The sequence below is a fragment of the Sander lucioperca genome, chromosome 14 (assembly GCF_008315115.2).
Source record: "Sander lucioperca isolate FBNREF2018 chromosome 14, SLUC_FBN_1.2, whole genome shotgun sequence".
NCBI lineage: Eukaryota > Metazoa > Chordata > Actinopteri > Perciformes > Percidae > Sander > Sander lucioperca.
In genome coordinates, this window is record NC_050186.1 from 5875253 (window position 1) to 5892934 (window position 17682).

Genomic DNA, 17682 nt, shown 5'->3' on the forward strand with positions numbered 1-17682 from the left:
TCCTGATGGGAGATGGTTGCAACTTTTTGCTTTGGAGGTCCACTTTGGGTTTAACACGCATAAAGCTGATGTCACTTCTTGCTGCCAATATTGGTACATTTTAATATACAAATATGAATTCTGTGCTTACGTAGAAAATGAAAAAGGAGCGACATCTCAACTGCAATGAGTTTTGTTGTCAACTTTAATCTGTGAACTCAAAAGATTATTAGAATACAATACCTCTTACAGCAACTGTTGGCACATTGTTGTTCTTGCATTATTCAATAATCCAGTCAAGAGGACTGGTAATTCTTAATTTCTTTTTGTCCTGCCGCAATGAAACATTTAAAAAAATAAGGTGCTTTCTATCCTTGCAGACCTTGAGAAATGTATCCTCGCTTTTATCTTAATAAATTGAGGTTATTGTAATAACCATTGGAGATCATGCTCCTGTTTTCAGATACAAAAGCTAGCTTCTAGCTTATACACTCACAGGTAATTTGCCCATATTGCTATTATAGTGTCTTGTCAGCCCAAACCCATGAGAAATAATCAAGCATAGCATATGGTCATACTAGTACTACTAGTCAACCTCTTTTTTGTTGGTTGTTTCCTTAATTAAAATGAAACAATACACAATAATAATCTATCCAATTCCCATGTAGAATGACTCATCAACTTTGCTTTTCAAACATTATTCTATGATTAAATGCACTAACTGGACGATCTAAATTAACTTACCCCCAATTTCCACTGGATGCGTAACGGCTGTGGATCCACTCCGGAACGGCGGTGGAGTCATTAGGTTTCAATTAAAGTCAATGTGTGTATTTCCACTGACTGCGGAACGGCTGCGGAACGGCTGCGGAACGGCTGCGTTCCGACTCCGGCACAGCTCGGGCGGTCCGCAGCCCTCCAGAGCAGATACGCAGAGCTTCTGTTTTTGCCAGACGGCGGAGAGCTCCGCAGCAATTCAGCACACGAAGACAGGAAGTCGAGCACAGAAACAAAATAAAACATCCGGTTAATTTTCAAAATAAAATACATTATGCTCATGGCGGATCATATTTCCCTGCACTACACCTTGAAAACACAGCACAGAGTTGTTTCCCCTCTACTCCTCTGGATGGAAACAAACTGTTGTTGGTTTTGTGGTTCTATTCTACCTGAATTCGCGCCGTACTGCAACAAATCCTGACCTGGTGGGTATTGACAGATGGAGGAACACGGAGCCGATACGCAGCGGAGCCGGTCCGCAGCCATTCCGCATTCAGTGGAAATCCAGTGTTAGAGTTCTGTGTGATTTATTTTCCCCCTAAACAGCTCTTACTGATGAGTTAAATTAACTATTTCAACAAATAACCCAAGACATTATTGCAGTATTGTGATTGTTCTTTTGAAAACTCCAGGGTTGCTATAAAAAAAGTTTTTATATCTAGGAGCATACTGTAGCTAATAAAAAAAAACCTTGGCCAGTAAATCAAAATTTCTGCTATAGTTAAGCATTTCAGAATCCCCAAAGTATTTCCTGTTGTGCCTCTTATTCCTTTCAGTGAAATTATGTTGTTTGTAAAGAATGCTTGATGCAGTTACTGGGTATTTATTTTATATTGTAAACACAGATAAAGCCTTGGGCACCACTTGTAACCCAGAGAGAATCTGCTTAAAAGATAACTATATTTTACAAGTTTGAGGCAGTAAACGTGTAACTAAATATTGCTTAAAAATAGACAAAAGAGAGAAATGCAGTATAAAAAAGATCCCTTCTAGTACAGTGGATTTTATAATGAAAACAATGGTTTCATCATCCACAAGACCACTGTCATTACCAAGCTTATCGCGTGTTTACAGAGCTCTAATTGAACTCAAGACTGGAGAGTAATAATCCAGTGTCAAGCTTCAGATCGCTAATGTGACATCATTGTTGAGAAATGGCTGCCGGCTTGGCACACTCAAGCTAGCTCAGGGTGATGTTTTGGTTAATACTGAATCAGGCTTGTCATCCTTCCCCATGATAAATAGATGAGAGTTAATTACAAAGACTTCCCATTCTTCCTTTTGCCCTATCTACGGAAAGCATTTAAGTTGTGTGTTGTCAATAAGGGCAATTTAGTGAGATGAATAAGATGATTTAAAGATGCACATGAGCAGCATATGTACAGTGTGTACAGAGTGTGCACAAATATCACTACATGATCAAGATCCAGCATGTAGGCTGTATGTTATAATGATTTTCTAATTGAACTCAGGCAATACATCCAATAAATGTGACACTTTAAGCAGTTCATCATAGAATTCTAGTCTGTACCCACTCCAGTGTGAAAACAGCCAGTGTCAGTTTCATCAATCATGGGTTCAGCATCTCTGGTGCATTGTATTTGTTGGGAAGTTTCAAAGCAGCACAAAATGAATAAACTCCTATATGCAGAGTACAGCAGCAGATGAGATGATTTGGAGCAGAAATGACTAGAATAAAATAATGGGGGGGGGGTCCAGGTATTGTGACTCATTGAGAAATGATCCCTTAGTAATCCGATCCAACGTTAGGCTGTTGTCAGAGAGAGAAAAACAAGAAATGCCTGTAGAAATGGATTTGTAAGCACCAAGTCCACGCCAGATCGATATATGTGGGTTGATTGCATGCCAACTCATAAACCATCTTTATGAGGCTGTTTTGAAATGTGGTTGGGACTGCTCACCCACATGTATTAGTCAATATATTACTCAATGTTGCTGTGTTCCCAGTATTTCAAAGACTCTTTGTTCATTAAAGTTATTATGCTACTTATTCAAACTGTTCACAAAGACAACGTCTTTAAAGGTTTGAATGCTGTTACTTTAGGAAAGAAAACAGAAAAAGAAGAATAGGCAGTAACACAATAATAACAATAGACTAATAGGCACCACCACTTCAGGCTTAGACCCCTAAATAATTCATAGTGTTTCTGTAATTTAAACTATGACAGAAGGAAAGAAAAGTGAACAATGATATTTGTATTTACAGTCAGGTTATGCCATCATAAAAATTGAAATGTTACAGGTTAGAATATATGTGTGCCTTAAATTATGGGTGGGGCCTCGGTCCAATCCACCCCTTCCATTTTTTGGGGGTTTGTGCAGGAGAAAATCCAGAACTGCAGCTGTTCTCCTCAGCCTGCCTTTGGTCAATATGCAATTGTAGGAAAAATACAGTTGCTTGCAGCGTATTACATTTCCAAATTATTTCTGGGTGTGATGAATTATCTCAGTGTGTGATAAATTGGCACCCTATCCTAATTATATTTGCATAATGTCTTTTCTGCTTCATTTCCACTCCTACATGTGGTGGAAATGTTCCCAGTACCACTGTAGCAAGATCTGGAAATAGTTCATAATATTTATTATTGTCTTTGGAATCTGTCAAAAGTTTTAACATATTTTTGACCGTGAAGACATTCATCAGTGTCTCCCCGCACAATCACTGTATAACAATTAGAAGTGTCACAAAGTGTCATGAATAGTCATAAAAAGAAAACAGCAGTTAAACATATCCAAAGAATTCATTATTAAATTTGAAAGAAAATATGACATTTACAAGGGGGTAACCCCTCAACAAATAAATCAACACCCATAAAACTTACAATCCCCAAAAGTCAGAAACAACAAAATAGATTACATACCCCTTTCAGTTGTCCCATATTATAATAAGGTACTGCAGAACAACAACAATGATTTCTAGGAAAAGATTAACTCTGACAGCATCCACAGTACTTTTGAGGAAGATTCAAGGTGCATTTGGAAGTGATGGTAATCACAGTGTCAATGGGATATTCCTTGCACTCTATGTGTAGGTTGCATACTGGTTATGCACACGCATTAGTACCTGCAATTTATGTCATTTTATCCCATACATGGCATAGAATAGGATTAATACTTTGTGTTGTGTTGTGTGTGTATTCAAGCATTAGCTGAAAACAAAGCTTATCGCTTCAGCAATATTTTGTGGTGTCAGAAGCTAAAAAAAATCAAAGGATGTCTCCAAAAGAGCCCCAGCAGACAGAATGGAGAAAGATGCCACTGAAGGTGAAGGACGGCTTTCAGTCAGGAATCAACCCCACTTGTCTGCTGAGTCCAGCCTGGTCGTCTTGGCTAAGATGTTCAAGAGCTTCATGCAGCTGCACATAGAGAGAGACAGAAGACAGGTGGATGAAGGTCACAATCCAGGAGCAGGAGTAGAGTGTTTTGACCCAGAATGCTACGCCAGGAATTGTGCGGAAGCCTAGCCTTTGAGGGAGGTAACAGCTAGGCAATTTGCTGCAGTCATGCTCAGAGTTTTCAGTCAGGTATAGAACAAAATACTGACCAGAACCTCATTTTTATGAGCTGCACACTCTTCAAAGCTCCAAGGGAGAGAGCTACTTCTTGCCACTCACAGACTAATAGACTGGTAGTGTGTTTCAATGAAACACTGAACGCATTTCCTTCGGGAAAGAAATGGGATAAATACCTTGTATTTTTGCTTGCTGCATACAGAGGGATTCTGCAGAGCTTAGCTGGATTGTTGCCATTTGAGCTGAGCCCATTAGGTCAGAGGCCCTCTGGATGAGCTGTGAAATGTGGGAGGAGGTTGACTCACCTAAGTGTTGATTCTTATACTCTTTCATGACTCACCAAAGAATACGAAAACAATCTTGGTGCTGATCATGGATAAGGAGCACATGAAAACCACTCCCATAGCTCAAGACAACCTGCTGAAATGGCACCCAGGTTCAGTTTCAGACATTCTCACTATTTGGCAGGTTGTAGAGTTAATTTGATTTCCAAAGAGCTTATTGTGAGCTTTTTCCTGCCTTGTTTCTTTAAGATTAGACATGAAACATCGTCAAACATCAACCCTCCCAAGGATGCATTGTTGACCATGTGTCTGCCTTGTTTTCTGAGATACGATCTGAAATACGGTCAACAATGCATCCTGGGAATGGTTGCTTGGTAGTCAAAGAATGTCACTGTGGAAGATAACGCTTTTGTATTTGCCTTTGTTTCTTTTGCTCAGCATACGTCAAAAGGTATGCATGTGTGTAAGGAGAGTGTCTTTGCGTGCAATAGATTTTGCATGCAATGTTGGCTCCCAGAACCTTTTCAGATTGCATTGGACAGTGTTGGGCAAGTTACTTCCAAAATGTAATACAATATAGATTACTAGTTAATGTCATTTGAGAGTAATTAGTTATATTAAAAGCAAGGGCGTGGGAACGGGGGTGCTGAGGGTGCTGCAGCACCCCCTGTTGGCAGGAGCTGGATTTTATTTATTTTATTTTTATATAATTTAATTCGCTGTCTGACATTATTTATATTTGGTATATCAAATAATGAGGCAAATAGCAAAAAAGGGTTATGGATAGGTTTGAATATAGCCTACTAAAAGTTATAGCTGCTAGAGGTCAAAGTGAAAGTGAGTCAACTGACGTGACTCGCTGAGAAGCGAGCAGGCTGAGGCTAGTTGACTGGAACATTCGTTGTAGAGAAGAATATATCGCAGAAAAGGATACAAGATTTTTTCTTCCGGCATAGTAATGCGGCTAAAATTAGCAAGATTTCATCTGTAGATGTTACAGTTGATGTTTCCTCGATAGTACGATTGTTTTCATTGCGTATGTTTTGTGTAACAGAAACCGCTGTGACGTGGTTAGGACACATTTTCTGTGGAGAAGGCACAGGAAATTGTTGGCGAGGTAATTGCAGCCTGATTATTAGCATATATTTTCAAGCCAAACATCTCTGGTGTGGTTTTGACGATCAGAAAAGTAATTTACCTTAGCTATATACTGAAACAGGCTAATGATGTCAAGTGCGTTTCTGTGATGTTAGGGTGTGCGCAGTGGAGTCGGAGTGGCGAGTGCTGTCGCATAATTGTGAAACAATGGAATTTCTAAAACTTCTCACTCTCACCCATACACTGTGCTAAAATGACGTATTTAGCTGTCAAAATCCGAAACATTTCCTGGGGGGAGAAATCATCAGACATCCATTATTTTGTTATTCAGCACTCCTGGTCAAAAATAGGTTCCCGCGCGCCTGATTAAAAGCGATAAAAATTAAGCGATTAAAAGCCATAAGCGGAAGAGATTAATGTCCAATACTGTTGGACAGCGTGATCCACGCCAGCTGTTTTATTTTTATTTTACACAAATACCTGTGTATACCATACACCCTGGTGAAATGTCAAGGTATGAAAAAATAGATACCAATTACCAACATTACATTGCAGCCTGGTAATTGGTAACAGCGAACCTTTTCAGATTGCATTGGACAGTGCTGGGCAAGTTACTTCCAAAATGTAATACAATATAGATTACTAGTTAATGTCATTTGAGAGTAATTAGTTATATTACAATATTACTGTCTCTGAATTGTAATGCTTTACACTACTTTTGCGTTACTTTTGAGTTTCTTTCACCAAAGTATGACATGGCAGGTACAGTAACTTGTGAATTTCACCATGGGATCAATAAATCATCTCATCTCATCTTTATCCAATTCAATACAGTTTTACAGTAGGTGTTTCCAGGTGTTACCTGCCAGCAATAGGCTGCACGTCATTGTTACTTATTAAAAATGTACAGAGTTATTAACCCATACATCTTTGAATAACTGTCTTCCACACTGTCCCAACAGATACATTTATTTGAAATATTTTTATATGAGGATCTTGTTCTTAAACCTCATGACCTGGGTGTATTTCTGAATTAATTGTCAGTCAAGAGCTTCAGCCTGTCTGGAGCAATTGGAGGTCAGAGCTTGGCCTGCAATGTTTAGCTGGCGCAGCATGGGGAGACACATCCATATTTTATTCTAGCCCATGGCAAGAGCAGGAGCTATACATAGCACTTTATTCCTGCTCCTCTGCAAGCAGCAGATGCTTTAAAATATACAAGTAGAGGCAAAAGCTAGCAGAAAGAAAAAGTGTCTGACTAAAGATGGGACATTACATGCTTTCCAGTGGCTGGGGTTGACTAGGCATGAGACAGTAAATGTTAAAATCCTGCAGAGCGGGGGAGTTTCTGTCTGTTCCTTGTGTTTTTCTAAGTCCTCCAGATGTCTTTAAGTGTTTTCGACTGTCAATATATTTCATTTTGTAGTATCTTGGCAATCGCCATAGGAGAAAAATGCAATACCGCTCATTCCTTTCTTTCTATGATGTAGGATTTTGTCAAACTTGCAATTCTCCCATACTGTATCTTTTTTTCGACATGGATTATGTGCTATGACTATAACTGTGGCAATGCCTTCAGCATGGTGCCTTTGGTATGTATCTGTTAGTTTTGGGATTAGAGATCTATGCAAGGGGATTAGGGCCACATGTGAAAAATGTAGTTGAGTTCTGAGTTTCAGAATTCTGACTTTTTTCCCAGAATTCTGACTTTATTCTCAAAGAGTAAGCATTGTGGAACCGTATCCACCTATTCATTGATCATTTTAAATACACAAAATATTAGTTTTTTATGATTAGTGGTAAGCATTATTAACCCAATTACGGTGGTTCATGCATTAAGATATTTTCTAAAACTATTCAATGGCACAAGATAAAAAGTACATTTCCAAATGACAATTCCCTTTTATTTTATTGTCTCTCCCTCTTACTGTACGTTGACTCTAATTCCTGCCCATTCTTGCTTTTTTCTTTCTATGATAACTTCTCCCCATTATTTTTTTTTCCCCCGTCTGTCTTCTCATATTTTCAGCTTATGCTCCTTTACCCGCTGCTCTGTATCCCTCCCGGCTCTCTTATTTGCATCTCATTCCCAACATCATCTCCTTTCTCTTTGCTTCAACACCCATGGCATCCATTGTCTACCCATCTCTTCCTCACACGTCTCTGGCTCTATTTCTTTCTCTCTCTGCCATTCTCCGTTCATCTCTGGATCCCTTGTCATCTCCAAGACTTTTGTCTTTTTCTTTGTATCTGTCAAACCTCTTACTCTCTTCACATGTACCTGTCACACTTCCAGAAGCAGTGCTGTCAAAGCTTTCCCAGAGAGCTAGACTGGACTGCTCCTATTGACACAATGGCAACTTTAATAAATCACAGAGGGAATCAGAGCTGGTATGAACCCCTGTTTCCTTGCTATTGATCCCTTCTGCACTCATTTGCTCCCCAAGCCGTGAAGGGGAGGAGAGAACACAAGGGAATAGCGATGCAGCTTAAGTGTGTATGTGCTTGTGCCTGCGTGCGTGATGGCATGTGTTGGAGGTACAGGCAAAGAAAAGACATGAGAATGGGAGTAATAAAAGGAAATGTAATAAAAAAAAAAAACTGAAAACTGCAGGAATTGTTATTTCTTTGGATCACTTTCTTTTTTTCCAGATTTGCCCCAAATAAAAACAGCAGGGGTTTGTAGGGTCAAAGATCTTCAGAAATCTCTCCTCCATTTTCCACATACCTGCATCTGCTACTGTGTATATGAGTGCCGTTGGCTGCCTGGTGGGATGGCTTTGAATAGGGAGAGTCTATAACTGATTCCCAATTGTTGAAACATGTAAAGAAGTTGCTAAAATTAAATTGGCAATATGTGCATAAGTGATATTGAGCATTCATTTCCAACTTTTGTCATTTTATTTAGTTTACTTTTGTGTTGATCGTATTGGCTTTAAGTTGGTGTTACTGTGTGAATGAAATTAATCTGTGTATTTTAAAAGATGCCTGCTAGGAATAGGCAGACATTTATTTCATTTTCCAGTTTACAAAATAATTTTATACCAAATGAATGATTGTAAAGATTCTATTTTTTTAATTGTGTTTTTTGCATTTAGCTAAGGTCAGCTTAAGTGTAGAGGCAACTTCTGCAGCGTCTTGGTCAATACCCTGTCCCCTAAAACAGGTAGTTTAGCATGACGTGTCATGATATGGTATAGCTTCCACACAGTCTACTACTACCATATATGTGTGTGTGTGTGTGTGTGTGTGTGTGTGTGTGTGTGTGTGTGTGTGTGTGTGTGAATTTAGAATACTCTAATCCATCTTCCAAGCTGAATTGCAAGCCGTATCACCTCCTGCCTTAGGGCACAGGGCATTGTTGAGGATCCTGAAAATGTTGCCTCGTGTCTCACTGACTTTCAGCAGAGAGGAAATAGCTTCTTGAGCCTAAGAGAAATAAGGTTCAAGCACTATTTATGGACAGAAAGTCATGGTCAAAGGTTTCAGTTTCTGACAGACAGTAATTCCCATAGGCTGTATCAGCGATTTGGTGGAAGCCGGCCTAGTCTTGTTCATTTGGCTTTTTTGAGTAGCTAGTCCTTCAGTGTATTTTCTGCTGACAGAACAACTGTTGCCTTTCCTGGTGCTGAATATCATTTTCTGTGAAGGTACGGGCATCAGATACAGGCATCATTATATCAGTTTTTTGTTGTTGTGATACCCAGAGATATATTTTTAGAATCCTCTTCTTCTGCAAATTAATGCTTTACCAGTGAACTTTTTAAATGAAAAAACATGAATCCCTCCTCTGTTGATTGTTGTAAGTTATATCATACCATACACATTTATTAGCATTGTCGTTATTGTATTAGTAGAAGCTGTAGCAGCAACTGTAGTAGTAAAAATAATGGTGTCAGTACTATTACTAACAAACAGTATGCTGAATTCTCAACTAATATCTACTTTGACAATGAATTGCACAGGAGGAAAACATTTTGGTTAATCAGCAGTCATCTCTAAAGTTTACTGTGACAATTTAAGCTTTATTATGCCACCCACATTTTTCTTGTTCTTGTTTGTCTGCTTCTTGTTCTCGTTGTGATTATGAAATGAATATATTTCACCAACGAAATGACAGAAATGACGATGTCAAATACTTGGCAAATTAGACGGGTCCCTTGCCATAAGCGGAAGAGATTAATGTCCAATGCTGTTGGACAGCGTGGTCCACGCCAACTGTTTTATTTTTATTTTACACAAATACCTTTGTATACCGTACACCCTGGTGAAATGTCAAGGTATGAAAAAATAGATACCAATTACCAACATTACATTGCAGCCTGGTAATTGGTAACAGCGTTCTCGCTCAATGCTGGACCAATTTCAAAGATCTTTGTTCACATTAGTCATTTAGACAGAAATGCATGCGCAAATAGGGTCCAGGTTGAAAAATACCAAAATTCCTCTTTAACTTGTCTGGCAGTGAGTAGTTTGTTAATGCTAACCTTTTTTGTGTTTTGCCTAACTAGTGAGGCTCTCCTGACACCTTAATGGACCCATAATAAGAACACTGAGTACATGTCCATCAAAAAGCAAATGGCTGCATGCCTTACGTCTCTGGGTCTGTATGAATGCATTGCTCACCAATGAGCTCCCAGGGGAGGCTAGAGTATAAGAGATGCAAAAAACGGAGAGAAGGAGGGAAAAACAGACAGGCGGTATTATGTTTGTACTGAACACTTCAGCAACACCCTGATTATTTTTCAGATGTTTAATGTGCCATGGTCTTTACATTGGATGTGAACATATCCATGTAATACATTTGTCTTTGTTGAGTATGTTATCAAGCTTCAAATAGATTTTTCTGCCACTGTTTACAATGAAAATCATTTGGTTTGACGGCCATTTTCATATTCCAGTAAAGGCCATGAAAAGATGAAAATGGGGATTGGAGTACACTTTATGTAAACTGCTGTGCTTTACACACAACTGTGAAAGCAATGTACTTAACGGACAGGGAGTAGCAAATAAAAGTGGGGCAGGAGCTAAGACATGTCATTTACGTAGACAAAAACAAACACATGCATATACATACACACTTTCACAAAAGCCTGCATAAACAAAAACAAGCATACAGTCCAACAAATAGAAAATTAAGGAAGGGTTATCTTCCCATACTGGGCACCGTTAGACCACCAGGAATAGGTTGACTGATGCATCATGCTGTTGACATCCACTGCTTATGAGACACTGTTAACACATGATAAGGGAGTAACTGCAGATAAGGGAGATGAAACAGAGAAAATAAAGGCACCCGGGCTTTAGCTGACATTGAACTTAAAATGAGAAGCCAGTGTGGACCTGGGGTCTGGGGAAAAACGAATGTCAGAATAAAATATCTTGGTAGCTGCTTCTGACAGAAGTGAGAAATGGGGATTAACAGCAAAATAGTGAGAGACCTTCAGGAGAAAACATTCTGCAAAAAATGAACACATTTGTGTTTTAGTGTTCATGACTAATGCAGACATTTATGTCTTACAATATCTTGTGTCAACTATGGAGTCTTGTGGACAATTAGTGATAACATGAGGACCATCTTGTTTGTAATTAAATGAAATGATTCCTTCATATCTGAAGATTGGCCAAAGAACATGTGTCAGTTTTACAGGATTAAGTGTACTTTACTGTATGGTGCAAACACATCCATCATGATATTTTAATATTTTAAGATGGTTGAGATTTAAGTTGTATGTGTGTGTTAGTGGGGAAGACAGAGATAAAAACATAAACATCAGCAACTCAGGGACTTACATTTGTTTCAAGGAGACTGTGGCTCAAGGCACTTCTGCCCTGCCTAGGATCTTTTCTTTCTTCAAAATGTACCTGAATTAGCCTAAAACTACCATAAATGCCCACAGGGAATGAAGCTCCCTTAGCCATTGTTGAGTACTTTATTTTTTCTATTCACTTTCCTTTCAAGGTTTTATCCCCGTATATTGACACTACAGCTGAAGTGAAGCCCTTTTGGATTTTAAAACACAAACCAAATGCCAAATGTGTTGCCCAGCAGAACATGTGTAGGTTGAATGTGTGTAAGCCTATACCGTCATTTTACTGTTTAAGATACATTCTGCTGTGCCTAACAGAGAAAACTACTCCGCTATTATGGCCTTGAAATGTGCTTTCTTTCTCCCAGGACATTCACACATTGATGCACATGAAAAGGAGAGGAGGCTTTTTGTACTTCTAGACATGCTACTGTATATAAGAGAAATGTTTTCTGGCCACCAATGTAAAAGCCTTGACTTATTCTCTGCATCATACTGTATAGCTGATGCATATAACACAAGGATAATTTAAAATGTGTCCATTCCATTGTCTTCTTTGTCTAAACTGTTTAGTGCATCACATGGTATGTGTTCTCAATGCACCACAGCTAAAGCTTTTACATTATGCTTAACGTACATGCAACAGAGTTAGGAGTACTATGGTCCATGTAGTGTGTGTGTGTGTGTGTGTGTGTGTGTGTGTGTGTTTGTAAGAGTGTGTAACCAATGACAAGTGAGTTACCTTTTTGGCATCACTGCACACCATCCTACGCACTTATGTGGGACTTACTGTGCATGGAAATTGACTTAGACTTAGTTGGTTGAAAGGAAACGGTCAGTATGGGAAATCCTTTGCAAGTCGATGCCAGGACTTGTAGGGAACTCTTGTTTTAGTCTCTGTGTCATGTGCTCAAAAGCATTCCTTCAGCACAAGGCAGAACCCGACTCACAGCCAAGGGTTGGTGTACATGCACCACACAATAACCAGAAGCAACAGTAGCTGCTTCAGCATCAAAGCCAGTATGCGACCTGAACAAAGTTCAATTATATCTGTATATCTGTATCTGTATGATACAACATAGTAGCAGAACAAATTATACTTTGGTAGTGTATCATAGCTTTAGCTGTAGTCCATTAGTTAGTCAAACAAAATGGATATCTTTGCAGTATGTGATACATTGAAGGCTGCTGGATTGTAAATAAACTAATTTTCAGCAGTAGAAGCTGGAGGCAGCATTCAGTAAGCGGTAGTATCGTAAATAGAGAAACAAATGAATGAAGGCTGGGGTGGTGAGTGAGTGATGTGCACAGCTTACTGTGAATTTGAAGCCACTGGCCACTTAGCAGCAGTGATGTGGGGGATATGTCAGCAACAGTGGTAGTTACATAAATGCACAAAAAGCACACTTACACAAAGTAAATTACTTTATTATTTTCAACTAGCAGCATGATTGAAACAACATTTTCAAATTCAGAGATCTGGAAATTCCTATTCTTCATAAACAAAAAGTATGTACTATTTCACCAGAACTGTGGTGAAATGATCTGTTTCATTTCCATGAGCTATACTAGCAAACACTGCAACAGGAAATTAAACTGAAAACATTTAAATGCCATTAGATTATACAGTATCAGATGGTAGATGGCCTCAGGTTCTGTGTGAATGCATATGTCAACTACTCACTAAACTAAACCAAAGTTCTTCTTCAACCTTATGCTTAAAAATGAGCAGGTAGTCTTAAGTCTAAATTTCACCATTGCTGACCTACAGTATACTTACATATAGCCATCTCTTATGAATAAATATGCTCGCAACACTTATGAAACACTTTTAGCAATTATAATCCTAAGGTATTGCTGTTTTCTTTGCACTACATACGGTAAATTTTTTGACTGTGGTGCTTTTCACAGAGTTGATGCTCGCTTGCTCTATAAACCATTAGTTTACATCGTTTTCAACTGCCTGAGTGTGCATGACTCAGCTTGACAAGCTTTTTGGCTGCCTTCAGGGCACCTTAGATCAATTTGTATAGTGATAACACAGGGATTTGAAAATGTGACACACTGTTATAATGGAAATATCTCCAGAAAGTCCATATCCAGCCCTGTGGCTATAGACACGTCTTGATGCCTCGCGAAAAAAAAAAATCTAACATTGTTCTACTCCCTCTTCAATCATGTATGAATAGGTGTTTTGATGAAACATCTCTGGCCAGCTGCTGGAATCCTAGTCAACAACCCATGTACATACAGTATTTTATCTAAAAAGAAAATGCGTATGTGTCTTGTGTTTTGTTCATTGCTAAGTGTAGGTTAACAGTGAGTGTGCTGCATAGTGTTATAGTTCTCCTGTTGTTTTCCTAACTTTCAAGGATAAATGGATGACTAACTTAACTAACACCCAAATAGAAGAGCTAAAATATGTAGTAGCCAATGCACTTTAAATTAATTTCACTCTGTCATTGTATCTGCACTGTGTCAGGAGACATGGGCATGTTACAAGACAGCACAAGCTAGATGGTGTTGTGTCTCTGTCTGCGGAAAAGAGATCAGGATTTTGTCGTAGCTATATGCAAGGACCAAACAACTGTTAGGTGTTTTGTTCATCTTGAAAATTGTTATAAAAACTTTGATAACTCTACAAAGCAAAAACATTTTTGGCTGGAGGCCATAAGTCAACATCTGTCCCCAAAATGAGGTCATGGTCACTTTGCATCATGTCTTGCACCTGGTTACGGGGGCCTATTATCGTAGCCATGCCAACAACAATTCCCTGTTCAAAAAATATTAACCATTGTAGAGTTAGCTAACCACAAATGAATCTTAACAAATTGTGTATCATTGCAAGGATATTTGTTCTGAAGCACACTCCAACACCGCTGTTATTGTTAACTTTCCATTTATAATATCAAAAACAATGTGAATACTCCTGCCTCTTCACTTCAACCCTCATCCTCTTCATCTCCATCTTCCTCTGCTCTTGCACGCTCATTGGCGTGCACGATGAGCATCCACTGGGAGCAACACATCACCATTATTCATGGAAAGAGTACACCTCTGAGCCGGACTGACACATCAAAAGATGTTGATGATAGGTGGGGGTAGTGGTGGTTGGGGTGATAAATGGCCTCATCTTTTGGAGATTGCTATACTTATACTAAGTTTGGGGACTGAGCTGTTTTTCAGAGTTTTTTGAGCGGTTGTTTGTTTTGGGCCACAGCTGTCTAATCCTACAATTTCAGTACATGCTTGCAGACATGATAGAACCACATACAGTACAGCCAAATAATTTCTCCTTACATAGATTCATTTACAATGTCACTTAAATTGAGCTTGAACGGTTCTATTAACAGAGGCTATAGATACATGTAGTTGAATAGCATAATCTCTTTTAGATATCCACATGCTTCAACCTGTTTGTGTCAGACACAATAAGGGGAGACTAATTAGTCTCTTCATTCTGGCATTAATTAATTAGCCAGAGCATATCTAGACAGAATGTCCTGTCCTTTTTCTTTTGCAATTTTCTACTGTACAAAAACCACCCCCCTTTTCCCCACAGCCAGTTGTTTTGGAGTCATTCATCAGAAAAATAGTGAGACTGAGCCATCAGTGGAAGCGTTGGCAGGGTCCCTGTAGAGATGAGGCAATATTGAATTGATGGAATCATATAAAGGCCAGATAAAAGAAATAACACTGTGCTGCTTTTTTACAGTGTCAATGGGACAGCCTAGTGACTGATGATGCATATCGAACTCTTATCTTTCAAAAAATAAAGAAAAAAAAGCTATTTGGGGATGTTTGCCTTTTTGCATCCATGTGTGTATTTTACTTTATCTTGTGTGTGGGTCACTATTTGCAAAAGTATTTTCACTTTAAAGCCTTATGACATGCCTGCCATTTTCACTTTGGAATCTCTGTTTCGTAGCTATTGACCCAAACACGGAGTCAGTAGAGGATTTGATGCAGAGGTTCCAGGACAGTTTCCGTGTTCCCAACACGCCAACGGACATGTCTCACTATCAGCATGTCATGCACAGCTCGTCGACGGGTCGCCGGAGGGTCCCCAGCCACACCAGAGGTAGGACAAAAAGTCATTCAAAAAGTTTACAGTTTTGTTGGCAAGATGATTTATAACATATGCATGTTCTCTTTAATTTTACTATCCACACTATGTTTGCTGACTTTTGGTGCTTCTGTGGTATTCATTTTATAGTTTTGGGCAGGGATATTTGCCCTTTTAATAGAACATTCATGCACCAGTGTATAATGTGAAATAAGTATGAGGACACATGTTTGAGCCGTTTCCACTCTGCCTTATGAAATGTGTGAATGTATGGGCATTTTCTTTCCATGCACTTTTCAACACCCTAGCAGCCATTGACCATTATTTGTATTTAGAAGCCTAAGATTTCACAGCTTGTCCACTGAAAATCATTTTTTGAGTTGCTTTTTATAACAACCCAAACTGGAATACCTAAATTATATATTCTTTACATAACTGCCAGATATTACCTAAAGAATAGCATTGTTGATTGATAATGCATTAGACGGTCCAGGTGGCAATTGTTTTCCATTTATTGTGATCCATTCATTTCAGTATGACAGACAATACTCATCAATGGTCAATTTAGATGTTCCATTTAGTTGGAAGTTATTCCATTTAATGACCAAGGAAACACATGCAAACACAGCAAACGTAAGAAAGCTGCACTCAAATATTTTAATGTATGACCTCTAGATGACCATATTAACCACTGAGCTACCATGCTGCTCTGGAGAATTGCTTTGAGAACAATGTCACAGTTCTTTTCACAATTAATTTCCTTCAAGTAAATGTGACTTACCATTTCCTATCCCATTTGATATCTGTGAAATGTATTAATATGTAGACTTTTTTTCATTTACATCATGTAACAGATGTAGACATCAGATATAGCATAGGGACATGAGGAATACGGTAAAATGTGACTTTAGTCAATCAGATTCATAATTTGTGTGTTTCATTTAACCATTTACATATTCATCAGGGGTTCACATAGCCCTGTATCTAAACTTCTGTATAGGCTTGCATCTATCTGCCTAGGATGAGTTCAAAATAGTTTAAGCATCACCCAAATTCAAAATATTTTCAAGAGAATCATTTGATTTATTTAGAATAGAAAGATTAATCACACATTTAAAAAAAGTGGGGCTCTCTATACACTTATTACCTTTGTTTACATGTTTTATCATGATTGCTTTCAGCTCACTCAGTTGGCTTTCTGTCTCATTAAAGATCAATTGGGAGTACAGTTTCACAATTGTGAAAAAAATAAGCACGGTGAAATTTTGAGATGTGACATATTGGTGACACCAGCCTCTGCCACAGAAATAAATTCAGCTAATTACCAGCAACATTCCAAATAATTTTAATTAGACATGCAGTCTGTGTCATTGGTCATATCATTATGACCAGTGAGACATTAACGCTGAAAATGAGACATTAACCATGATGAGTTCACCTACCCTTGACAGAATAACTTACTACCCTCTTGATCACTGTCATCTACAGTAGATGTAAAATACAACACTGAGTAACTTTACATATTATGCATGCTTACTTATGTGGGGATTATTAATCTTTACAGTCACATAGCCAGTGGTGGAGTGAGTTTATATTCATGGTTATCTAGAACACTTCAGCTTAGCTTGTGCTTGTCTTATTTGCTGTTGAGGATTTAACTCTGTAATAATTAAATGCAAGTTGTGTCTACCTTCTGAGCAGATGATGCCTCTAAAATTAAATGTGTGCAGGTCAAGCTCCTCTAAACTGTGAAGGACACTGCTGAGTGATGTCCTCTCTGAGGTCAGTGGTAAAAGAGTTAGTTTGTGGGCCTATAATTTGGGCTAAAAATGTCTCCTCAAGTGCAGGCAAATACTACAAACATGATAATAGGAGAAACACTTAAACTGAGGAGGAAACTATTAGTTGGAGTGATGTTAGAGGGGAATGTTAATTGGTCAGACATAGAAATTCCTTGCCTGCGCCAGGCAAAGGCCAAGACTAAAGTGGATTGTGGCTGGGCAGATGCTTTTCTTTTTCATATTGTTCAACTTGGTAGACCTTTTTATGCTGTGCAAAAGCTAAAGGTCTCTTGTATTGTGTAATACTTGATGTCACAGGGATTCATGCTATGTAGATCTAACCAAGCGACA

The 17682-nt window shown here is 38.6% G+C and overlaps 1 protein-coding gene across 1 annotated transcript in view; it reads left to right on the forward strand.

Moving 5' to 3' along the window:
- The window catches only part of LOC118493082 (astrotactin-2), a 200427-nt gene that overhangs the window by 106416 nt on the left and 76329 nt on the right, over window positions 1–17682 (forward strand). Inside the window, exon 4 of the mRNA XM_035991599.1 lies at window positions 15413–15565. Coding sequence (XP_035847492.1) covers window positions 15413–15565 — 153 coding nt within the window. The remainder of the gene's footprint in view (window positions 1–15412; window positions 15566–17682) is intronic.